Source organism: Boleophthalmus pectinirostris, unplaced genomic scaffold, assembly GCF_026225935.1.
Source record: "Boleophthalmus pectinirostris isolate CB_2022bp ecotype Guang Dong unplaced genomic scaffold, ASM2622593v1 HiC_scaffold_23, whole genome shotgun sequence".
Lineage (NCBI taxonomy): Eukaryota > Metazoa > Chordata > Actinopteri > Gobiiformes > Gobiidae > Boleophthalmus > Boleophthalmus pectinirostris.
In genome coordinates this window covers 14283633-14311023 of record NW_026571207.1, presented here as the reverse complement: position 1 = coordinate 14311023, position 27391 = coordinate 14283633, and the positions used below count along the sequence as shown (strand labels likewise).

Sequence of the window (27391 nt, the reverse complement as noted above, 5' to 3'; positions counted from 1 at the left end):
GAACTTCTGCAACAGACTTGGGAGGAACTTTCTGAAGAATATTAGATTTCTATTGTAGAAAGAACGAGCCATGAGTGTGTTAAGCTGTTATATCTGCCAAAGGTGGACACTTTCATGAATCAAAAGTTTAGAATATGTTTTTGGTCAACAGTAAACAGTAAAAACATGGAAAAAGTGTTGTTTTCTAAAACTTTTGACAGGTAGAGCATTTCCAAACATAATCTGATATTAGGTTTAGGAAATTGTGTAATCTACATTAACCACTCACTGATAGCCATAGATTAGGCCGGTTGCTTTCTTGTTTGCAGGCTCAATTATATATTGGCACGTAGCCTAGAACTTAAAGAAGAAAGAACTCTGTGAACCTCATGTGCAACTTTTCATCCATGTTGCTTTAATAAAATGAACCAACATCTAACTGTTGCTCAATAAAACATGTTATTGCAAAACAGATAATTCCTAACAGTGGAAGTGGAAGAGGTAATAGTAGTAGTAGTAGTAGTAGTGGTCACTGTTGTAGCAATGGCAGTAATAAAAGTAATAGAAGTAGTAATTGTAGTCAAAGTAGTAGCACTAGAAGAAACAGAAATCATTGTACTAATATTAGGAGTCTAACATATGATAACCATAGTAGTAGTAACAGTAGTAGTAGTAGTAGTATTGGGGGTGGTGGTAGTAGTAGTAATAGTAAAAGTAGTAGTAGAAAAAGTAGAAGTAGTAATTGCAGTAGTATCGGTAGTCTAACATACCCTACCCATTAAGTAAGCAGTCAAAGTAGTAGTAGTCATAGTCAAAGTAGTATGATTAGTAGTAATACTTTCTGAATACGCCCAAGCAAAGATTTATGATTCATACTCAAGTAATAATAGTAGAAGTAGTAGTAGAAGAAGTAGAAGTAGTAATCATATAGTCCAACATACGATAACCATTAACTAAGCAGTCGAAATAAAAGTAGCAGTAGTCAAAGCAGTCGTAGAATACAAAGTACACGTAGTAGTAGTAGTAGTGCTATAAATCCATTAACATAGGTTCTCCCAGTTTGAAAATAGCATCAAACAAAACAATACTTTCTGAATACGCCCAGCAAAGATTTATCTCAAGTAACTTTGTCCCAATTCTCACCAAAAGCCTGTCCACACTCAAAAATACCCGGCATTATGAACGGTCACATGGAATGACTGTGAACTACCTCAGACCATGGTCAGTGTGCCAGAGAGGCTAAAGGGAACCATATACTTATCCTGAATACCATGTGATTTGGCTGCAACAAGGATACGCATGTACTGCCTTAACTGCACATTAACTGGCCTCCAAGCAATAACAAGTTAACCTTTTATCTGGCTATAACAAGCTCTACCACTGTATCCAAATAAACAGAGGACGGCATTCAATCGAACCTGCGGAAAGTACTTTTGGGTTGAGAAATGTGTACGCTAAATATGTCCAGTCGTTTATTGTTTCTTATGAAAAGACACAAGTGAATTTGCTGTTTAAGGGTATATTTTTCTTCAGTTTGGTTTTCCTGGTTGATTACAAAATGTCTGACTTTGGATACGCTAGGCAAGGCTTTAGCAGCAGTAGATGATAAGTGAATGTGGTTAGAGCGCAAACAAATGACTCTGGTGAAATGACGGACAATAGGCTGTGTTCACATGATGTCATAATATTCTGGAAAGTACTAAAGTTTAAAACCAGCACGGGGAGAGGGTTGAAATTATCTTGAAGGGCCATGAAGAATAATCGTAAATGTACACTGCAGCTTTTCTGGTGGACAGTCCATCCGCCACCTGGTTGTCTCCATGAAGATGGTATTGTCTGTTACAGGGGTGGGCAATTATTTTTTTCATGAGGTCACATGAGACACAGAAAATACTGTGGAGGGCCAAAATTCTTAACTCAGTTCTGCATAATATTAATTGTATTTCTTTATAAAAAGCAGTAAATAGTATTGTTTTGATGAGCTGGTAAGACTGGTAAGAGTTTATGTTATGACTAAGCAATGAAAAAGTGAGGTTGTCTTACCAAAACATTTCATTTTCATTTTTCATTTTAAAAAACACCTCTAAAGTAAAAGCAATGCAGCTTTAGTCCATGCATGGTGATGCCACTTCTACAAGTTACAGTTCAGATGTGTGGACAGGTGACCGAGTTCATAGTGGGAATGCATGTTTTTCAGTGTATTTTAGTGAACTGAATAAAAACACAATAGATAAGTTTAATACTTAATGCTGTGGAACATTCTAGACCAGGGGTCAGTAGCCTGCCGCTCCAGAGCCCCATGTGGCTCTTTCATCCTTCTGTTGTGGCTCGCTGTGACTTTGGAAAATAAATAATGAGTATTGAATTATAATGTACTTTTATTTTAGTTTGTCCGTTTTAAAATGCAATTCTAAATGTGTAGATAATGGTAATCTTGTAACAATCAAATAAAACGTTTTTCATTTTTATATATTTTTGGCTTACTGTAGGTGGATAATTTAAGTTTAAGTTTAAGCAGGACTCAAATATACATGGAGTAATAATGTGTTTAATTCAGCTTTGCGCACATTTCTTTATATTTTACAGAAACAAAACTTAAAACCACATGGCTAATTTGCATAAAGTAAAAGCGCTGGAAAAAAAAGGCTCACTTCTTGTGCTGCTGATACAGTCAGGTTCTGTCGGACTAAAGGACATGACTCAGTGGAATATGCATGTTCTCTCTGTGGCAAAGGATGTGCTGCTGATGCTCAGTCTGTCCTGTGCTTCTTTCGCGCTGGAGATGGTTTGTGTGAACCTTTTCAGAGATTATAAGTCTGTAGGTCATACGCACAGACCGTATATATGAATGGACTTATATTCTCTGTCGCATTTCAATTATTTCATAAATGCAACATAATATAGTCTTTTATAGAGAGAATACAGGTAAAAAAAAAAAATAAATAAAAAAAAAAAAGTTATCCATACAGTGTTATCCTCATTTTAGATGTCAAAAGGGTTTTGTGGCTCCGGGTGTTTTCCTTTCTGTGGGAGACAGTCTAAATGGCTCTTTGAGTATTTACCCCTGATCTAGACAAAGCAATAACATCTCCATGGAGACAAACCGGTAATGGACCCCCAACAGAAAAGCTACATAGTGCACTTTTAATTGCCAGATCCACAAACTAGTAATAAATTGGGACAGGATAATGTGGCTCACTGTTAGCTCAGGTTGGTGGTACAATTTCTACTACTAAACTGGTAATGTTGTTGTATCATTGAGCAAGACAACTCAATTATCAGTGAACACGTTAATGTGGCATGATATAAATTCAACCCTATTACTCCAGTATCTTTGCGCTCCAACTGCTATGTTACCACGGTTTGACATTAAACTGTAAAAGCCAAAAAAATCACACACATTACTAGGAAGTTCATCTTTCCTCGTTGTACCTGAGTCTGTGGCTGTGATGAGCAGGGTGTATCTCCCTTGGATCTCGCGGTCCAGAGTCTGGGTCAGGCTGAGCTGTCCACTGGACGACAGGCTGAAGGCTCCATCATCGTTCCCACCGCTGAGCATGTAACTGAGCTGACCATTGGCACCCTGGTCATCATCTCTCGCAACCACCTACGAAACAGTACAAAATGATTCAGTTCACTTAATAAAAATAGTTTCTATATTTAGGTATTGGAACTTTATCTTGGCGTTTCTGACAGTCAAGACATGGGGTGATAATTCACACCCTTAAAACTATAAGCTTCTATCCAGCGTTTCTGAGAAAAGTTATTCATATATTCTTGTTCCTGAATAAGAATATAAGACTTTTCAGAACATTAAACCTATATTTCTGTCTCTGTTAAATCTGTGTCTCAGAACAATGATATAATGTTATAATTCTAAGGGGACACATTCCTATGGCTTTTAGATACATAAAATGGAAAGTTTGTGGCATACTTCATGTACTTTCATCAAGAACATTTAAAATAGACAGATCTTCAACATCTAGTAACTTATTTTACAAATAAAACAGTGACAGTAAAACATAAACCTGATTATGAACTTTAAGTGAGGAACAATTTAAAGTAAGGCTGTGCATTTAGTCAAATTTTCAAATCGAATTTTGATCATGATTTCAAATTCTGTGTCAAATGATCTCCAAACTCATATAATCGAGTTGAAACAATTTACGTGCCAGCGAAAGTGAGGACTGGGGCCAACAACCGTAGTGTTGCGAGGATTCACGTGGTACCCCTGCAAGCACTTGGTGCGTAAAGTGAGTAATGGGAGCTCCAGTTCTGATTATATCCATGAACCCACGGAGGAGTGCGTATCGCAGCAGGACTCATATCTGTCTCACTATTTCATAAATATTGTAGAACAGCTGGATATATAGTTTATTTTGGATACATTTGTGTTTTTCTATGCCTTAATTCTAGCCTGATTCATCATTCAGTTTCACTTCATGGAAACTATCTGACCTCACTGCATTAGGATTCATTCGCTCAGCAGTAGTGGGTACTTTTTTAATTTCACCAATCTCTGTTATTTGGTTGTGATGTATGTAATTCGCCGCTAACCAGGCTAACTGGTATATTAAGCTTTTCCCAAATCCCGTAAGAAGAAAGACAATAACATCTTTCCCCTTGATAAAATTCACCAAACATTCTCTTTGTTCCAGCTTTAAATCCTCAATCTAAGCAATTGTTGCCAACATAGAATGTATGGCGTTTCACTGATTGGCTGGTGCCCGAACTTGCAGCTCCGGGGTTCTTGCAAACTGTCTACTGTATTCTGATTCCTAACCTTGTTGCTGTAGAGAAATTAAATTGAGCAAAGGCATTAGGTGGCGCCAGCCTGGCTACTTTATTTCATGTTCAAGTATATTTTATTTTATTCTTCATTTTGAGTTTGAAAGTTTTGCGTAAATTATGAATAACAAAGTGTTGTTTTTTTTTTTTTTTAAGAGAGAATTGCTGAATAAATGCATTGTGTAACTAAAAAAATAATCGTGATTTCATTATTCACCAAAATAATCGTGATAATCATTTTTTTCCATAACTGAGCAGCCCTAATTTGAAGCCATAGCTCCGCCCAGATATTTCTTGCTTCACTCTAATGTTGACCATGGTAGAAAGGTCTGTCTGGGATAGGTCTCAGCCAGTTGCTTCCACATGGTTCACATCCAACAACCCGCCCAAAATTGACAATATGGGACATCATGCCTGGTTGATACTTTATGGTTCTTATCAGATAAATTGTCTATTAAAATGCATAGATGATTTCATTCAGTCTCAATCTAAGGCGTTAGTGCAGCTAGACATGGGACCTTTAATCATTCCTAATCCTCCCGAGTGGCTTAGACAAGGCATACATACAAATCTTACATTAAAAATTAAACATGTAAAATGTCTTCCATAATGCTACAAATAAAACTATACTTCTTTTTTTTCTTTTTCTCAGCCTTCCATACCTTCACCATTGCCATTCTCAGGTTAGGTTAGTGCGTGTGTCTGGTTGGAACAATCCTTTAGCCTGGCCCTCTTCCCTCTCCGTAAGTGTAGCCCATTTCCTCAGACAGCTCATGCACAAAAAGTCTAACTGCTCCGTCACTGGAAACTACTTCTTTCCCCCATTCTTTATGCATGGCTCATTTCACCATCACAGAGCTTATGGCTGTAACTGCCTTGTCATTTCATTTAACCAAGTTTTATATTTCAGCGGAATCCTATGAAACGCTAATTGTGCAGAGCAAATTGCCGTCATTTTTCATTTCTTTATTGTTTCAGTCAAGTGTTTAGCTTAAAGCGAGCACCCTGCTAAGTGATTCAGTACATTGATATCGCTAACATACCTTCACTTATTAGGTTAGGGAATTTAGTTAAAGCATTAGCCCATTAGAAGTCCCACGACTGCCATTCAAACTGTCTTCTTTTCACTCAGGGGGTACCACTGCTAGATATTAGTACTGAAAATGCATTCCCAGTAATAACAGTAGACCAATTCACCATCATGAAATATATTTTGAACCTGAATATGAAGCGCCAATCCAAAAATCATACTTTTCTTTAAAAAAATGTTCCTTTGCAATATCTCTGTTGAAATAGCAAGTAAATACAAGCAAACAGCCAGGACTAGACCATTTAAAGGCACATTGTGTAACTTTTCTGGTGTTCGTCAAATGCTTTTCTTCATGGAGATGTTATGGCTTTGTCTGTAATGTTTCACAGTATGGCATTAAACCTCTCTGCCTTCATGGAGACCAAACCAGACCAAGTTAGAGGTCAGATCTGTGGAGAGGCTCACAGTCAGAATGTCTGTGTTTCGAGGTATTTACGAGCTATAAAACCAACTGTAAGTGTATACATGTAAGTTATGGCTGTTTAATGTCATACTGTGGAACATTCCAGGCAGAGGAATGTACATGCATAGAAACCAAAAAGCTACACAGTGCACCTTCAAGGACTGCTATTATAATTTATATTTTTCCTTTCACACAATATTGCCAAAAAATAGAAAACTTAATAATGACAGCATACATTTGTGGACGAAAAACAGTTACTCAATAGCTTTGGGTCAGTGAAATCTCCATTCTATGTATAGTAAACTAATAATCAATCTCATAAAATTGGGTGGTCTGCATAATGGCTGTTTATACTGGCTTGGCCATGGCTAGATCGCTAAGATAAATTGCTAACTGAAATTGTGAAATGGACAATCCATTTTTGCGAGATGAATTGGAGGCAGTTGCATAGACATTTAACATATGTCGAAATTCATAGGTCGGCCAACTTTTAGGAAAATTACAGTTTAAAGGGACTATATTGCGCTATTTTCTGATCTGTGTTGAAATGCTGTTTCCTCTTCAAAAACATACCTGGAGTTGTAGTTTCTTTCATTCACACATGTTTAACACTAGGGATGTAACAATAACCAAAATATCGTGATATCGTATCGTCAAATTTCTCACAATAATTTCTTTGCTTAAATTAAGAGTTATAGTGCAGCATGATCCTTTGCTCCATTTCAGTGTAGACTACAAGAAGAAATAACAGTTCTAAGCACTTTTAAGTCTTAGTTCTTTGGATTAAGTCTTTTGAAGGCTATTATTATTGTTATTGATGTATGATTGTACATTGTTCCTCTCCACCATATCGTGAGCTTTCCCACGATATAGCAATAAATATCGTACCATGAAGTTCATACCATGACAATATCGTATTGTGAGACTTGGATATTGATACACCCCTATTTAACACACAAATTCTGCATTTAGGCTTAGGAGTTCTTCTCTCAAAGAGAAACACTTTTGTACTTGTGACATCATGTGATAATACAGGAAGTGTATTATCTGTATTTTTAAACACCATACACCTTCACTAGAATTAAATGGATAATTTCTGTCCTGGAATTTCCAAACACTGCTTAACAAAAGGTAAAAAGGTAGCTGTTAACTTGAAAACTTTTGAGATTTTGAGTTTTGGAGATGAAGACAAACTAATAATAAAGGGTTACTCAAACATGTGCGAATGAACCAAAGCTCAACTCCGGGTATGTTTTTTAGAAGTTAACAACATTTCAACATGGCTAAAAGCTCAAAGTCAATTCAGCGTAATATAGGACCTTTAAACTTCGGCTGTTGTCATGGCAGTGTGAGGTACTGACCTGCAGAATATTCTTGGGTAGATCTCTCAGATTCTCCTGCACACTGACGCTGTACGGAGACAGCTCAAACTCCGGTGCGCAGTCGTTGACATCCAGCAAGACGATGTTCACCGTAGCCTTGTCCACTCTGGGCGTGCTCCCTCTGTCCGACGCTTGGACCACCAAAGAATACGAAGATTTGGTCTCTCTGTCTAACTGTTTTGCCACTGAAATCACACCCGTTACCGAATCAATCCTAAAATCAGCATTCACCCCGGACATTGAAAACCTGATTTGTCCATTTGTGCCTTCGTCTGCATCACTTGCGAATACTTGGATGACATCAGTCCCCGTTAAGGTGTTCTCTTCGATCTCGATGTCATAGATATTTTGTGAAAAACTCGGCGTGTTGTCATTCACGTCTAGCACTATCATTGTCACGTCCATTGTTGTCGAAAGAGGAGGTTCCCCTTTATCGGTAGCGACCACAGTCAAAGTGTAGTTGGAAAGTTCTTCTCGGTCCAACTCCCCGACCAATCGCACGTTTCCGTCAATGTTTCCAATGCTAAATTTGTTTCCGAAAGGTCCTCTAAGGGCGTATTCCACATAACTATTGGGCCCGCTGTCGGCATCTGTAGCCTGGGCAACAAACACCACAGTATCCACTGGGGTGTTTTCTTGTATGTAGGTCATCTTTTGCGAAATAAAAGTTGGCGAGCAGTCGTTGACGTCCAGGAGGATGACGGATACCTGGGCCGTGCTGGTGAACCGGGTCATCGGGGGAGGGGCTAAGTCATTCACGGTGATCACCAAGTTGTAGAAGGATTGCGTTTCCCTATCCAGAACTTTCTTACTCTTGAGAATGCCATCTTTCGTTATGGTGAAGTGTCCCATGGGATCACCGGATGCAATGCTGTACAGTAGCTGGGCGTTAGGACCTAGAAGCAAGACACAAGGTTAGTTTGTCAGTCAGAGCTGGTATTTTTAGGTCAATGCTATGCTAAGAATATTCACACATTTGCGGCGCTCCAGAGGCACAGAAAGGAATGTAATTGAAAAATGTGATCATGCTCAATTTGATCAGTAAATTGCCAACAGCGCCCTCATGTTTACCAGTCAAACAGTGGCGGCATAGATTCTTTATTAGGACGCAGACGCTTGGCTCCTTTTCCCTTTGCGGATTTGAAGGTCTGTTTACATGAATGGACTGTATAGATTTTGGATCAGTGTATGTTTTCAGGATTTCTCTCTGTTTTATTGAAAATGTGGTCCTGAATCTTCAAACTAATGACCCCAACTTTGACTAGCATGCATGAGTAACATTTCACAAAGATGACTTTTGATTCCTTTAGATGGGTTATATGGATGAAACAATTCTAGTTAAAGTGACCACTGAATCTGAATGAATTGCATTACACAATAAAAGATCTACTGTAAAATGCTACACTACCTCTTTCGTTTATGAGTGAACTTGATAACCATCATAAAGAAATTCTTTTGTTATCGCTCCTGTGCTCCATACTGGGAATGTCTTTAAAATATAAAACTCTAAAGCAGTGATTCCCAGCCTGGCCTGAGTTGGAGGTTGTGAGATGATTTCAAATTATAATTTAAACTGAGACATTGTGTTTTAATCTACACTACCAGTCAGAAGTTTTAGAATGTCACACTTTTTCCAGTTTTTTACTGTTTACTGTTGACCAAAACATATTCTAAACTTTTGACTCATAAAAGTGTCCACCTTTGGCAGATATAGCAGCTTAACACACTTGTGGCATTCTTTTTACAATAGAAATCAAATATTCTTCAGAAAGTTCTTCCCAAGTCTGTTGCAGAAGTTCTCATAAATGTGTGGCACTTTTAGGTTTCTTGGCTTTCACTCTTCTGTCCAGTTCATCCCAAACCAGCTCGATGGGGTTTAAGTCTGGAGACTGTGGTGGACACTCCGTGTTTTCAAGCTCACCATCTTGTTCTTTTTTCCTGAGGTAGTTTTGGCAGAGCTTTGGCTTTTGTTTAGTTATCTTCTTTTTTAAACTCTGGCTGTTCAGTATTTACTTTGTATAATTTCAAGCTCTTCATTGGACTTGCACATTGAATTGCAATAAATAACTGGAAAAATTCTAAAACTTTCATTTTTTTTTTTTTTTTTAAATCTAAAATTGAAAACACTTTTACTGAAATTAGTTCAAATTACAGAATGTACTATTAGATAAAAAATTAAACAACATCAAATCTGATTTAAAACATTTTGCTAAGTTTTGCTACTAAAATCATTTGCATGGTTATTTTAGAGGTCCTGTCCTGTAAATTTTGGAAGCCCTTGGTCTAAGGAACCAAATATCCTCTAGTATCTCACTAGAAACCAATAATGGATAATCCCATTAAAGCTACCATCCATAAATTTATTCTTTTAGATGTAGACGTAGAAGATGGCAAATCTAAAACCTGTTCCCCCTCCCCTCACCTGGCCTTTGTTCAGATTCATCTGTGCTCTCTGGTCTTCTGTTAAACCAAAGCTGGTACATTATCAGACATAAATAATGTAGATAACAGCTATTGATGAAGTGAAAGAATACAACAGGGGAGTCAGTAGCAGATATCATTAAAGTTATACAACAATACTAACTAACTTGATTTGATAAAAAATTACATTCCTGGATAATTTTTCCCAGGATTTGAGGTCATACACCGATATTTGCGAACGTATTGTGTAGATTGTTACAGAATTGGCACTTCTCCCATGTCCTGATAAAGATAGCTTGGAAGCCTCTTTTACTCGGCTGTAACAAATAAATAGACAAGAGAACTGGCCTAATCTGTAGTTTCAAATTTTTCAATGGGCTTTTAAAACTCTTGGAGTCAATTCTTTCAAAACAAATCTTGGAGTTTCGAATTTTGAGTTTGTGACTCTAAAATAAAAGACTCCTATTCCTGTATTCAAATTCTGTTTCTTTTAGCATTAGTTAATGTTAGCTGTTATGTATCTTGACTATTGTTCGTATTAGGTTAAATAAAGCTTTAATATATTCCTGTTTGTTTTATCTTATTGTCCCACTTTAGAAAGCCCATTTAAACCTAAATGTTGTCATCATTTGTTTCATGTATTACATACATGTAATTAATATTGTTGAGGTTGCTTGTATTTTACAAGTTTAAGTCTGTATTTTATTTATCAAGACATTAAAGTCTTAATTTTATTTATTTATTCACCTAATTAGTATTGTAAAGTTTGCCAGTACACTACTAAACAGTGTAGGGTCAGGGGTCAGGGTCACGGTGGCTTAGGAAGTGCTAACAATGGCACTGTTCTATTTTGACTGCAACATTATGCTTTATGACGGGCAGGGATCAAACTCGTGCATATGTGGAATAAATAGCCTGTGTGAAGTGCTAATTACAACCAAGGAAACTGGAAAAAAAAATACCACACAGCACATAAGCGACCACCTGAAATGCAAAAAATATCTCTACAGCCACTTAATAATACCCTCAGCATGTTATATTTCATCAGACCATCCATGCACAACACTAAGTATATGTGAAAATATAGATTTGAGAGCTTCTGTGTAATCAGCAGTCATAACACAATGACAGCCATGTATTACATTAACCTGTTCAGAAAAACTTGCATTTGATTTATGTGTTCAAAAGTAGTCCAGAGCTCAAAATATCTTAAAACATCTGTACATATTTTTGGTCCTCAGCCTGGTCAGATGTGGATTGTTGTTATAAATAATTGGCCTAGTTCATTTTTGATGTAGAAAACTGGAGGGCTGAAATACATTTTTTTTATTATTATTATTATTATTATTTTTTTTTTTACCAATGCTGATATTTTTATTTATATATATAAAAAAAAAGAAAATAAAAAATTAGCTGAAAATAGTCAATACACTTCTATGAAAGTCTTTTAAAAGGGAACTCCCCCAAAAGTTACCTCAGTTTGTTTTTCAATAAAAAATATGTCCAATAGCACAAACTATATGACTTTTGAACTTGCCAAATAAATAAAATACAAAATTGTAGGCAGTTCTTTCCTATTGATATTTAGAAGTATTACATTTATATTGTATTTAATATATTTTATATTTCTTATGCCATAAATAAATTTTTTTATGTAATTATTAATATGTTTTTATTAATATTGCTTGCACTGCATCCATCGTCTTAGTATCCATGAGTTTCAGAATGATGCTGCTGGAGGACCGTTGCCATAGCAATTAACATATTATATCTTCTGAATTGTGAAAAGTCCACCAAATGTCACCTGTAACAGGCAGCTGAAACTCAATTTCAGAGTGTGCAAGTTTAGCTATCCAGCCAATGTATTTAACTAAATTAAAATTAAAATAAGCATTAACCTAAACTAATTTAACTAAACAATTGGAAACCACTCACCATCATCAGCGTCAGTGGCCCCCACAGTCAGAAGACTCGCCCCTGGAGGCAGACTCTCGGACACAGACGTGCTGTACACTGTGGTGTTGAAGACGGGCGGGTTATCATTCACATCCAGCACATTGAAGTAGACTCGCACCGTGCTGGCCTGCCCTCCGCCATCTTGTGCCTTCGCTGTCAGGATGTAATATTGCTGCGTCTCATAGTCCAGCGCCCGGGTCACATTGAACACACCAGTCACCGGGTTTAATATAAACGTCCCATCTTCATCGTCCTCTTCCAGCAAGTATGTCACCTCTCCGTTCACCCCAGAATCGGAGTCACTGGCCAGGATCGCCGCCACGATGGAGCCTGCAAGCGTTAGACATGATTTCAGACCAGATTTTACAGACAGCACGCAATGACTTTAATACATCTACGGGGTATTGTTAAGATAACTTTATTGATACCACTGGAGCTGTCTATTCTCTGCTAGTTCTTATAATAACACTAGAAATTACACTTTTGGCACCTTCGATATCCCATGTGATTTATAATGACTAGCGTTGGAGATAACCCTATAACTCACCTGTAATGGATTTTAATACAAAGTTTCATCCAAATTAAATATTAGCAACACAATGCGTTTTTGTTCTCGTAAAACGAAAGAGCAAAAGGTGAAGTAGCCTAGCCAGACAATTGTCAGTGCACTAGTAAATCAGGCTCATTGCTGATGTATTTCCATATAAATTAGGGGTTACCTTTGCTACCAATGACCTCTGGCATTTGGGATGTAGCCCCATAGCAAAGCACATAAGATTTGGTAGTATTTCAGTAACTCATAAAAGTATATAAATGTAGAAATAAGAAAAAGCTTTCGACATAAGTTTAAGAAGTACGATTTGATGTGTTCAACAGAAGGAAAGTTAAGCTAAAGTTGAGTGATTCATTATTAGAATAGACATTTACATACTATATTGATGTATTGATATATTCCACATCAGTGATATTGGAAATGCCATGAGAACAGTACATTTTTCCCTTGAAATCAGCTTCAACAGACGGCTCCAAAAAAGAAATGTTGTGTTGACTCATCAAGCGATCGGTTTTAGATGTCAGACAGATGAATTGAAATTTTGCTCAACATCTGTTTAGTTTCTTAAGCAAGTATTTGGACGAATCAATAATGAATAGAGAATTAAAACAGGCTTTTATCGTTGCTGCCAGTTGCCCATTTCTAAATTATAAACATACAAATAAAGAGGAAAATCGAACTTTTAACGATAACAATTTATAAATTCTAATCAAAATTTTGTTTATTTTACTTTTTGGGTTGTGTCTCCATAAAAGCAGTTTCATCTAGCTCTGAGATGGCCACTTTCTGCATATAATTTGGAACTAACAAAGACCATAATCCAATCAATACAAACTTCAAGAAAATGTAGCTTTCACTTCATTCAGAAGGTTCAATAACAAATCTGTTAACACTTTACAAAGACTACATCTTAATTAGCCTTAATAAAGCATCAAGACTTAGGCTTAGACTTAATTCACAACAACTAAATGAAAAATTAAGGCTTATTAACACCATAAAGGCCCTGTACCTGATTCTTCTCATGTATTTAAGCAAACATTTGTCTTGTCTTGCCCCATTCTGCAAGCTAGCCTGATTCATCAGCTGGTTTCACTTTAGGGAAACTGTTTGACCTCGCAGGATTAGGATTAGTTTGCTTGACGGTAGGCAGATACTTTTTTAAAAATGTAACCAATCGCTGCTATTTGGTCGTGACGTATGTAATGCACCGCTAACAGGGCTAACTGGTATATTAAGCTTTTCTCAGATCCCGTAGGAAGAAGGGCAATAACGTTGTTCCCCTTGATAAAGTTCTCTTTGTTCTGGCTTTAAATCCGCGATTTCAAGAATCGTTACCAACACAAAATGTATGGTTCTTCGCTGAATGGCTGGTGCCATTTCTGGGGTCTAGCAAACCGTCTAGTGTATTCTGATTCCTGACCTAGTCGAGATAAATTAAATTGAGAGGAGGCACTAGGTGGTGCCAGCCTGGCTAGGTACAAGCAGCTTCTGAGGTCAAAATAACTCTGCTGTGTGCTGTCTGCAATTATTATTGTTAGCTTATCATGGTAAATAATTAGGATGCTCAGAATGCATAAGGTTAGTGAGGAACAACTTTGGACCACTGCAAACCATTTAAAATGTAATAGTTATATTTTTAAGACAGTAAACATCAGGTATAGTACCTTCAATGATAACCCTAACTCCTAACCCTTTAATTAAGAAGCTACTAACCCTGAATCATAAAAAACAAAGTTCATTATTGTGGTGGATACTTCTGCCAAAACTCCACAGTGTTAGTATTATTTCATTACATTTACATTTACATTAAGTTAATTACAACACACATAGTTTAATCTAATTCCTTTATTTAGACTCATATTCTAATTTGAGTGCACATGATTTAGTTAATATAAGTCTGAATTATCATTTACACTTCTTTTTTTTATTTTATTTATTTTTTGAGTGGCCAGACGGAGGATCCTTGGCAGGGACCATCCACGCCAAACAAAGGGGGAGCACTGTTTATTAGGTTTAACTAAGTTAGTTTGTCTAGTTTGTTTAAGGTTACTTTATTATCACTTATTATTTTCTGTATCATACTTACTTACTTCTTTGTTACTTTGATAAATTAGTAGCTTTAGTTCATTATTTAGTGTAAATCCCCCCTCTTGTGTTCAGTTTTAGTTGGCCCTCATGTATTTAAATACCCCTGTTCTTTGTCTGCTTGGGTTAGTTTTGTTCTGTTCAGTTTGATTTAAGTTACTCCAGTGGGCTAGGCTTTTTTGGTAATGATTTACCTCATTTGAGTCTTTGTTAAATTACGTTTATTTGACTTTATTAAATTTAAACTTATTTTTATACCGTCTTTCCCTTTCTGTTTGGTCCACTACAATTATAAATCTTTCTTCCTGCAAATCCATTGACAAAAATACTTTCATACCACAATTTCATACCTTTTCTCTTCACTGCAAGCTCACAACAAACAAAGTCTGACCCATAATGCCTTTAGCAGCCCAGGAAGCAAACTGAAGAGATAACTCACTGACATTGACATTCTTCACATTGCCGAGTTTACAGTGTGTAGCGGATCAAACTGGTTTTGCAGTTGCAGTATAAAAAGCCCTCTGGAGTCCCACCTGGAGCAGTGTCTTCTGGGATGTCAAATGAGTACGTGAGGCGTGAGAACTTGGGCGTGTGGTCGTTGACATCCTTGACGGTGATGTTGAGCCTCATGTCCGAAGACTGCTTTCCGTCGTCCGCGCGTACCAGGAGGGAGTACTTTGAACGGCGCTCTCGGTCAAGCTTTTTGGTGGCGATCAGGTCTCCTGATTCTGGGTCTACTCGGAAGCTGTCGTCCGCCCCGCTGATGATGGTGTAGGTGACGAGAGCGTTGGGACCCTGTAGGAACAAAGAAGACATGTATTGGTATTTAGGGAGAGCTACTGTAAACCAAAATCTGTGTTATAGATCAGTAGGTTTAGGAAACTGGGGCTTGTCTGAATGAACTGAATAAAATAAATAAATAAATAAATTTATATTTTTTTGTAATAAAAAAAAAATAAAAGAACAAAAATAAAAAAAAAGAGCACAATGATAATAATAATAATAATAATAATAATAATAATAATAATAATAATAATAATACAAAAAGAAAAAAACATACAGAGTAAAAAAAAAAAAATAATATAAATATAATAAAAATAAATAAATACAAAGTAAAACTATAAAAATAAAATAATAAAAAAAAAAATAAATAAATAAAATAAAAGTAAAAAATAAAAATAATAAAACATGAATAACTAAACATCTTTTTTTTTTTTTTTTTACAATATATGTATAATAACAAATGAGCTATGTTGTTGTAAAGGAATGGCTAGCTCAGGATTCTCAACAAAATTACAGAAATTAGTTGTATGCATGTCTGTACTGCAAGTTAGCGCGATTGAATTGAATTTGAATGGATAAAATGAATAACAAAAAGTGGTGGTGGTTGAAGCAAAACAAAATGAGAAAAAGCAAATATGAAGATAGACCAGAGAGTTGATTAATCAAAAGTAGTACATGAAAGATTACAGACAACATTCTCAAAAAGCAGAAAGGGTCGCTGGGATATCTTTGCTTTCATCTGTACTTTCTCAGGCCTTATGATCCCTAACTTCAAAGTTTGCTCTAACTATTAGGAAATCTGATTGTTTAGTACACATGTTAGCGTGTCATGTCTCCAGATCTGCTGATTTAGCATGAATGAAAACCCTCTCTGTGTGACTGGGCAGGCCTTATGCTCTCTATGAGAGCATGGAAGAGACTGTAAATGAAAATGGGACATAGGGAGAAGGAGTTTTAAAATGTAAACCACTACTACAACTACTTCCACATAAAAATAATCTTTACAACGTTATGATGAATGGCGACGCTGACAGGAGCAATATACTAAACCATATGCAAATTCAAAGCTCATATTCTTTGACAATCGGGAACTTCAAGCTATAATTTTTCTTATTTATCTTTTTATTTTTCACCATTACACATACACACACATACACACATACATTAAATACCCATATATTCAAGACAGATCCATATGTCAGAAGTACGTGCTGTGTGTACTATGTTAATACTGCCTATTGTTTCACTTGGTTTTGCTTAAAGGAACCGTTCGCAAGACATTTATCCAATCAGAGAACAGAATGAGCCTCACAAAGGGCTGCTCGATAATGAAAAAAATCACGATTATTTTGGTCAATATTGAAAACACAATTATTCAAACGGTTATTTTTTTAGTTACATGATGCATTTATTCAGCATTTCTCTCTCAACAAAACCAAACAAGCAAACAAAAAAAACAGAACACTTTGTTATTGCTAATTTACGCAAAACTTTCAAAGTGAAAATAAATATAGGCTACAAATATGTAACTTAGAGCAGTTTTGAGATGTATAAAACATAAAATGAATAAAATATACTTTGAACATGAAATAAGACATCGGAAAAACATAAATGTATCCAAAATAAACTGTATATCCAGCTGTTCTACAATCTCTAGCTAAGCTTAAATTGCTTCAACTCAATTATATGCTTTTGGAGATCGTTTGACACACAAATCGAAATCGCGATCAAAACTCAATTAATTGCACAGCCTTAGCCTCACATGAGTTTCTCATTTGGGTTGTCTTGTTCACTGCTGAAATCCAATGGTTAAAACCTAAAACCTGATCTGAATGGTCACTACCTAAACCCTAAACCTCTGCAGCCAATCCTGAATCAGTGCTAGTGCAGCCTCTGCAGCTCAGTGAAGGAACTCTGGAGGTTCTGTACTTTCAGGAGACATGGCCTGAGCATGAAATAGAATGAGAAAAACTATGTAGGTTAAGACTCTGGCTGCCCAGGTTCAGTGTGAGTGTAATACCTTTACCGTACCTAACTGTAAGAGCACAGGCAACAGACAGTCCCTTTATATAAATGAATAAATACTAAAAAAACAAAAAAAACAAAAAAACACATTATGATAAGGTCACTCTCCATAAATAGTCACTTTTGTAATACGCTATAGAAATCTGTAATCCACTACGGACACACACGATCTCCGATTGCCTCACGCATAGTAAAAGCGCCACTTACACTGGAAAGAATGATGGCCTGAACTGAGCACCTCCCTGTTTGGCTTTGAACTTTTCGGGGGCTATAGTGTTCCTCTATAAATGCAGCTAATAGATCCCCCGTTACCTCAGACGTGCACATGCAGCGTGACACATGCGATAGCCAAAGCCACAGCCGACAACAGAGGAGGCCCCCAGTGTGCCGCTATGACAACCGAAAAGAACTGGTGACAGGAGCTGACGTTTATATTTGTGCTGTGGACAATGTCGAGATCAGACGGCTAGCTAGCACCGCCAATAGACAAAACGCGACATCAAAAAGGGACGGTGACCAAGAGAGAGGGGTCTGGTTACAGTGGGTTAAGAGCTAAGCTAAATGGAACTCTTTCAGTCATGCTGGTTGTTTGGGTGATGCTTTTTGATCAGAGCCGCACAATGGGAAGGCTTATGAAAGGAGGCGTTGCATTAAGCTAGGTTCCTGTCTGCACGCTGGTGTAATGGACTGACGCCGTGGACAAAGTCTCTCACATGATGGTGACATGAATGGATGTTATGCATAGTTAAGGGGCCCATTATGCTATTTTCTGATCTATGTTGTATGGTCGTTTCCTCATCAAAAACATACCTAGAGTTACTCAAACATGTGAGAATGAATCAAAACACAAGTAGAGGTATGTTTTTGATGAAGTAACAACTTTATAATATAGCTTAAAGTTCACTATGTTGTGTAATATAGGACCTTTAAGGGGATATGTTTGCATGGTGTTGATTTGCCTTGACCAATATTAAAGGACTACTTTCTTCATTTCTTTGAGGGGTGATACCAGTCATTTTTGTTTAGAGCTGATACCAAGTAACGATATGTCAAGTATTACAATATCAATCTGATGCTAAAACCAGTGTATTTTTCATTAAAATGCATTAAAACTCCACTAAGACATCATAAAAATAAAAAAAAATCTGTAGTGAAAAATGAAAAACATATATTTTCTATTTGCTGATATGATTTTGGGCAACCAAGAAGACTACACATACTATTTACAAGTGCGAACTAGTAAATTTTACATTTTTATCACTCCTTTGAGCACAAAAGCTAATGCGAAACCCAGTATTATCTGATGGCCAAACATTTTAGTCAATATTTTAAGACTATCTTCTTGACTCTCTTATCTTTGTCCCAAGTTTGCTTTTACGACAGATAAACCTGGCTGCTCTTGACCTTGTCCCTTATTGCATTACCAGAACGGCGCTTAGACATCCAGACCTTGTAAAAAACTCCACACATGAACACATTTCAGTGCTTCTTGGGGACATTACACAGACTTACATCCAATTCCTGCAGATGATCCTATCCTTAAAGATGCTGTAGCTGATTTTTACTGTCTATGAAAAATAGGATCCTGTGGTCCAAAGTTTGTTTTCACACCTCATGCATTCTTAGCATACTAATTATTGACTGATTTTTATTTTGAGTTTGTGCCATATGGAAGCCGAGAAGGGTCACAACAAACGTAAACGCTGCAACAAACGCAAATGCGACAACACAACAAAAAGTCACAACAAATGCCAAAAAAAGCCATAACAAACCAAAAAAGCCACAATGGAAATGACCGCGGGACTCTATTTTAATGCAAACGCCGCAACAAATACAAACACCACAACACAAACACAAATGCCACAACACATAAAAAACCCACAACAGATTAAAAAGTCACAACGGAAGTGACCGCGAGATTCTATTTTCCGACGGACTGATCAAGCGGCAAGTGAAGAAGAAGAACTACAACGTGAAAAGTAAAGGAACGGAGAAGTTGGAAACGTAAGTAAAAGTAATTTATTGTTTTATCATTATGCGTTTGTGTTGTGGCGTTTGTATTTGTTGCGGCATTTGCATTAAAATAGAGTCCCGCGGTCATTTCCGTTGTGGATTTTTTTTTGGTGTGTTGTGACTTTTTGTTGTGTTGTCGCATTTGTATTTGCTGCAGCGTTTGCGTTTGTTTTGACCCCTCTCGGCTTCCGTAGTGTCAAGAGAAAAACAATAATCATACATAATACATATACATCGTAAACAACAGAAAAGCACATTTCGCAAAAAGGAGTGGGAAGAACAAAAACTTATATTAACCCACCCCTATTCATGACACACCTTAAAAAGTTATGTGCTTGCTTATGTATATTGATCATAAAACTTTATAAATATTTACAAATAGCAAAATAAATTACATACTATGCATACTAAATATAATTTTAACCCAAAACCTTTTTTATTGTATTGTACAACTGCAATGAATTTATGAGTGCTTTACTCAACTTTTAGGGGCCAGAGTGGAGTTTTGCAGTCACGGTAATGATACAATTATAAATGATAAAACAAGAGCTAGAATGCTAACAGCACACTTCCTGATTCTATAAGTAAGTAAGTAATTCTATAAGTAATGCAGTTAGATGCAGATAGCACACACTAGTCTCAAAGCTGCTTATACAATTTATCTGTGACAATATATTGTATAAGCAGCTTGTTGCCCCTTTATTGCTCAACTTTTCTTTGGAGTTGAGCAATACAGGGGCAACATTAGTATTGCTCAACTCCAAAGGAAAAAAAAATAAAAAATTGGACACATTCACATTCACAATTGGACACAGTCACTTTAACCACAGTTACTATTTGCTTAACCTTAACCCATTTCATATCTGAACTTTAAGTTATATCGTTGATCTAATAATATAGGATTTACAGCAAGGGGACCTGATTTTTGCTCCCGTAAGTAAAGCGATTTTCCATGAACTAAACATGTATACAGATTTAAGTCCCCACAATGTAATAAATACCCTCCCACACACACACACAAGTGAAGCGCTACTCATCTAAGGACCCTGCTGTCATCAATCAGCAACTCAAGATCTGGCATTCCCATCAGGCACCTGGGCCACACTCCGGAAACCCAACACCCGGAGTTTGTCAATTAATTTTCTGATAGGGTTCAATGGCAGAGCTAGCATCTCGGCTAGCATCCAACACATGTCCGCGCACATAATAGACCGTTTAAGCGCGCGTTAACTCATCTGAAACTTTTCCAATTAATGCAACAACATGTCTCCTATCTTGTCGCTACTCTCTTGTCCCGGGGAACATAAGTTATTAAGATCTCCAGTGCCTCAACACACTTCACCGGATGGCCCCCTCGACCCCTAGCCTGCAACTCTTTGACTATTTTAGGGCCCTCCAAAGACAAGGTCGGAGCGGGGAGGGGTCGGGCAATTAGGAGGGAGCAGGCCGGAGCAGGAGGCAAGTCATTTCGCAGATGAGTGCTAGCTTTGGAGTGAGTGAGAAGTAAAGTAAGGGATGCACATGGGCTGCAGAGTGCTGGAGCCAAGCATAACAAGACTCCTGGAAAACAAGCGGAGCGTTGTCAGGAGGAGAAGGGAGATAAAACTGCGCGAAGGGACCGGACACCCAAGATGTCTGCTCCTGCTGTTAACTCAAAAAGTCTGAGACAAAATATAGTAAGAAAGGTGCTGACACTGAAAATTCACTGTTGGTATCATTTGGATGGAGGACTCTGTTCACACCCAGGGGTTCACAGAAGGACGAACGTCGCAGTAAAAGAGATGTTTTGGGGTTAAAGGTAAACTGTGTGACTTTTCTAGCGGAGATTGTTTCCACGGAGATGTTATTGCTTAGCTTGGAAATACAGCTTTGGTATCATTTGGAAAGAAGAATTTGTTCACACGCAAGAAGGCAAATGCCACAATATATATGTTGTAGAATAGTTTTGGGTTTAAAGGTAAACCATGTAACTTTTCTGGTGGAAGGTTAATGATAATATTGTTTCCATGGAGATGTTACTGCTAGCCTGGAATGACATTGGAAATACAGTATTAGTGTTATTAGGAAGAAGGATTTTGTTCAGACCCAAGAGTTCACAGAAGGACAAATGTCATAATAAAAGTAGTAATTTGGATTTAAAGGTGCACTGTGTAACTTTTTTAGTGGCGGGGTCAGTCACGAGCTTGTCACCATGGAGATTTTATTGCTTAGCTTGGAATGACATTGGAAATACAGTTTTGGTATCATTTGGAAAGACGACTTTGTTCACTCCCAAGGGTTTACAGAAGGACACACGTCACAATAAAAGAGTAGTCTGGATTTAAAGGTGCACTGTGTAACTTTTCTAGCAGAGGGGTCAGTCACAAGCTTGTCACTATGGAGATTTTATTGTTCAGTCTGGAATGACATTGGAAATATAGTGTTGGTATCATTTGGAAGGAGGATTTTGTTCCCACCCAAGAACACAAATGCCACAATATATGAGAATAGTTTTGGATGTAAAGGTACAGTATGTAACTTTTCTGGTGGAGGGTCAGTCATGATATTGTCTCCATGGAGATTTTATTGCTTTGCCTGAAATGACATTTGGAAAGATGACTTTGTTCACACCAAGGGTTCACAGAAGGACAAACGTCACGGTAAAAGAGTAGTTTTGGACTTAAAGGCACACTGCGTAGCTTTTCTAGAGGAGGGGACAGTCACAAGCTTGTTTCCACGGTTATGTTATTGCTTAGCCTGGAATGACACTGGAAAGAAAAAGAGTATTGGCATGATATGGAAGGAGGAGTTTGTTCACATCCAAAAGTTCTCAAAAGGACAGATACGATGAACGTGAATGTGCACTGTGGAACTTTTCTAGCGGAGGGGTCAGTCACAAGCTTGTCTCCATGGAGATTTTAGCTTTTATTTTTGTTTAGCTTGGAATGTTCCACAGTATGGCATTGAAATATCTATCTTGCTTCGGTCAGGGTTGGATCTGACATGTAACTTGGTTCATAACCTGCTTGTCTCCATGAAGATAGTTAAAATAAGTTTAATAAAAAAATAAATAAATAAATAAAATAAATAAATAAATATGACTAATTCAGTACTGTTCCGTGTTGTGAATGGTATAATAATTAATTTCTACTGGTTAAATAGTTATATGTATATGACATGATATGGTTACAAAGTTGGGTAATTTTTTTTTTTGGCAACTTAAAATACTAATTAACTTTTCGTGTATTTCCAAGTTGACTCCTTGATAGTGGAAGTGCACATGACTACTACTTTGCAAGCCATACCTCTTTCCATTGTTGTTACACACTTGTTCACTACCTTTTTTTGTTACTTCCTCATATTTTCCACATAAGCTCACAATTCTAGTAAAAACTTTCCTACCAAAGCACAAAACACTGCAAATTCCTTTCAAATGAGCTGGGAAACATTTATAGACGCCTGTAATCGAAAACCTTTTATTGATTTTGTTTAAACTCTAATGCCACACCTTCCCTTTATTATTATTATTATATTTTTTTTTCCTTTGGGTGCAGATCGGAAACAGAGTAGCAGTATTTGAACACGCTCACACATGACTCCCATATGTTGCAGTGTTAAATTGGCCCGGGATCATTATGTTGTCTGAATTGGAGGCTCAGATGGCCAACAGCTTGTACTTTTGGCTACTCTGCACTGGGTAACACATGTGGCTTTCTCTACCCAGGCTCTATTGCAATCTGCGCGTTTAGTGTCAGCGCAACTTAAGTTTTCCTGCGTAAGGATGTGGGCACGGATTTGGCCGGATCAGATCTGGCTCTGAGGGGGAAGCTGGAATGAGGCGCAGGGTACCATTATAGCGGCCTATTCGTGGTGGCCAAGAAGTTTGAAGTAAACATTGCAAGAATATGTAATTTACCGATGTTTTTGAATGCACCGTGTATAGGGCTGGCTTTGTTCCAGTGGGATTTCCAAAGAGACAAGTTGGAGATGCGTTTAAAATGCAATTGTCAGTGCAGTTAAAGGTGCATTATGTATTTTTTTTAAAGTGGGCACCTGCTTCTTAGTCTGATTCATCAGCCAGTTTCAGTTCGTGGAAACCGTCTGACCTCGCAGCATTAGAATTCGTTTGCTCGACAGTAAGCGGGTACTTTTTAAATTTAACCAATCACTGCTATTTGGTTGTGACGTATGTAATGCTCCGCTAATGGTGCTAACTGGTATATTATGCTTTTCCCAAATCCAGTAGGAAGAAGGGCAATAATGTCTTTCCCCTTGATGAAATTCACCAAACATTCTCTTTGTTCCGGCTTTAAATCCTCGATCTCGGGAATCGTTGCCAACACAGAATGTATGACTTCATCTACATCCATCTCGACCGCTTTGTTTATTGATGTGCTGGGGTTCTTGCAAACCATCTAGTGCATTCCAATTCCTGAACTAGTTGCTGGAGAAAAAATTAAATTGAGTGGAGCCACTAGGTGGGGCCAGCCTGGCAACCTGCTTATCTCCATGGTAATGCTATTGTTTTGCCTGGGACATTACACAATATGGCATTTAACCTCCATGAAGACAAGCATGTGATATAACGAGGCCGAGTAAAAAGTCAGATTTATGGAGAAACAACCCGGCTAAGAATGCATAGTTTTTTTATTTAAAATGTTTCTGGCTGTGACATATAATTGAATAAAATATAGAAAGTTAAGTTACATGTCATACTGTGGCATTTCAAACTGATAAAATCTCCCTCCATCATTAAAGTTACATAAATTGATTAGATAAATCAATTCCTTTACATACACGGAACAACAATGGCACAAAAGTCCAATGAAAATAAGGTTGGAGGCCTGAATCTTTCTTTAGACATTTCATACTGCTATTGTGCCCTTTAGCAAGACCCTACCAGCACCTTGATTAATTGAATGTGTTACAAAACAGACACACAAGTCTTATTCTACCACCAATATGCACCTACAAAAGACTTCAGACCTACATTTAAAAACTGATTAAACCTATACAGTCGTGAAAACAATCCCTGATATCCTGTACACTTACTTACATTCAAATGAGACTAAAACGTATGCGCTGATTTCAAAACCATATGCACGTACCGAACATCAAAGTATCGCGTACTTGGCACCAGGTGAAGAAAATAATCAAATAATGTCGTTAAAACCTCCCAAATGAAAAGCCAGATCTACGATTTACAGTTAGCATAGCATTAAGATAAAAGAGTGCTCCAGAGGGGAGAGTGCACATGACATTTCTCACATTCAGACCATAGACATACATAGAGCAGGAGTCAACAGCTGTGCAATAAAAAATGTGTGGCCTCATAAGTTAGCCTTAAAGCTCCGGTCTGCTAATATCTCGCCTATAACTGACTTTTTCCATTGGCTTTGCTGTATCCTTTGGCCCGAGGTTGGGGAACCGCAGACCTGGGAGATGTCGGCAGGCCCTGTGCTCGCTCACTGCAGGATTTAATGTCCATATCCTGCCTAAAGCAGCTTAAGATGGAGGCCTTAGCTAATTGAGAGTGATTCGGGTGATGTAATGTGAACTACGGCGAGCGCAGAGGGACTATCTTAGCGGAGGAGGAGAAGAATCGGGCGGTGACCTTCTAACGGCTCTGTGACACCGGCGGTCGCGATAGGGCTCACATAACGTCAACACGTGAAATGGAAGAGGTCTTTTAAAGGAGCGAAACGTAAGGAGGGAAAGTAGATCCAAAGGGTGCGCTATGTGTGGAGCGGTGCCTGTCGGGTTTGTTTTGGATTGTCGTTTGAAATCAGATGTACTCATATTATAGGTTCAATGGAATCACTTTGCGGCTAAATGGAAAGAATCTAATAGTATTTAATATATCTATATTTCAGCAAGGACTTTTCTATTTTACTGTCTTCATTCTGCTATTACTGGACAATAAAATGCCAAAAAACTGCACCTACAGGCCTATATTACCCTATATTCTGGTTTAAATATAATGTTTCCTCATCAAAAATATACCTGGAGTTGTGTTTTGTTTTGTTTTGTAAAAGGTAGTGTTAACATGAAAACTACTGCTTCATGACATCACAAGGTGGAACAGAGCATGTTGAACTTTAGAGCTGTAGACAGACTAATAATAAAGGGTTACTCAAATATGTGTGAATAAAACAAAACACAACTTCGGTTGTGTTTTTGAGGAGGTAACAACATTCTAACATGGTTCACAAGACTCAGTTTCACCTAATGTACTGTTGGATCTTTTAATAGTTAAAAATTCTTTGACAAATTTACACTGGGGTGACAGTGGCTAAGTGGAAGAGCATTCATCCATTAACCCAAAGGTTCTTTGATCTAAGCTCTGATAAGTGCATGCTGCTGTTATATCCTTGGGCAAGACACTTCAAAATAATAATAGTAATGCTTTTATGCACTTGTAATGCACTTTATCTAGATGCCGAAACCCCTCGACGTGCTACACTTTGATGATTATTCACTCCAAACTCGGAGATGGAAGGCAACCTCTGTAGTCACAGTTGCCCTGGGGTGAACTGACAGAAGTGAGGTTGCCAATCTCTGCCATTTTCCCCATTGACCACTACCAGTCACTTACGCACACACAACATTCATACTAGGCAAAGTGGGTGAAGTGTCTTGCTTAAGGACATTACGAGAGAACTTGGCTTAATTATCCTCTGTCCTTTGGGCTGGTGGATGACTAGTCTATTCTTGTCTATGAATGAGTGAGTCCAAGTGATTGTGTGATTTGTGTTGTCCAGAAAGGCTTTGAAAGAAGATTGGCAGCCATATCACCCCTAGTCAGCCAGAAGTAAATTAGCTGTGATTGTGAACAAAGATTCTGAATTTTGAGAACTTTCATGGCCTCCAGCTCTGTTACCATTTTATTTCTCTCTAACAGTTATAACAGGAAGTTTGCTTATTTATTCACAGGTGGTGCCTGAGTGTTTACACTGCATGTTTAATAGTTTAAAGATGTTTTTCTGTAGTCCAGGTGTCAGTGTGTATGTTTACTTAAAGTCTTCAGCACCTTGATCTACTTAAGTTCAATCAACAAAGTCAGAAAAACACCTTTTGAATCATTCATTTGGCTGTTCGTTACATTTTTAGGGCAAAAGTTAAGAAGGTAAATTAAATACAAAATGGTTCCCAGGATAAGTATTAACTCGGGAAAGCCCTGTGGTGGAAAGTGGGCTCGGAAAGTACAAAAACATGTTCAGATTCCAGAAAAATCCAGACTAATTACCTCATCTGCATCTGTGGCTGTGAGCTGCATTATCTTGAAGCCATCTCCGACGTTCTCCTCGATGGTCAGGTCCATGATATCGTTGGGGAAAACTGGGGGGTTGTCATTGACGTCTTGCAGTGTGATCTCCACCTGCAAAAAAAGACACCATTTTCCATTAACTCACAGCCAAACTGCAGCAGCTGTGAGGACAAAAAAAGCAAGTAGCCTATCTAGGATTTCACATGATGATGAAGAAGCAGTATAAGCGAAAGGAAAGTTATGATTCCCAGTCTCCGGAGGCAGCGCAGAGAAAACTGTGAAATGATGAAGTGTGGCAGATTGACTGGTGGGGTCAGAGTCTAAGCAGAGTGAAATATGGCTTTATCCAAACAGTAATTTATTAACATCTTCGGGAGGCCGAGTCACTTGACCGAATGTAATTTTGCAGCTGACATTAAAACAGCTGTGTTAAAAAATTGTGGTTTTGAAAAATACAGAGGACAGTTTCAGTAATTCTAATATTTTACAGTAAGACCCTATTTCCTGCGGATCACACTGCCCACAAAAATAAAGGCCAAGAAGACTATGGCTCATCTCATCTCCCAGCTGATCCAGTATTAAGAGGAAAAAATGTTCAGTGTTCAACTTTTCTGAGGATGAAGTTGCTTTGCCTGGAATGTTCCATAGTGTGGCCTTTAACTTATCT

The 27391-nt window shown here is 37.6% G+C and overlaps 1 protein-coding gene across 1 annotated transcript in view; it reads right to left on the bottom strand.

Moving 5' to 3' along the window:
- The window catches only part of fat4 (FAT atypical cadherin 4), a 206996-nt gene that overhangs the window by 66233 nt on the left and 113372 nt on the right, over positions 1-27391 (bottom strand). Inside the window, 5 exon segments of the mRNA XM_055159457.1 lie at positions 3412-3586; positions 7622-8538; positions 11999-12349; positions 15191-15452; positions 26704-26835. Coding sequence (XP_055015432.1) covers positions 3412-3586; positions 7622-8538; positions 11999-12349; positions 15191-15452; positions 26704-26835 — 1837 coding nt within the window.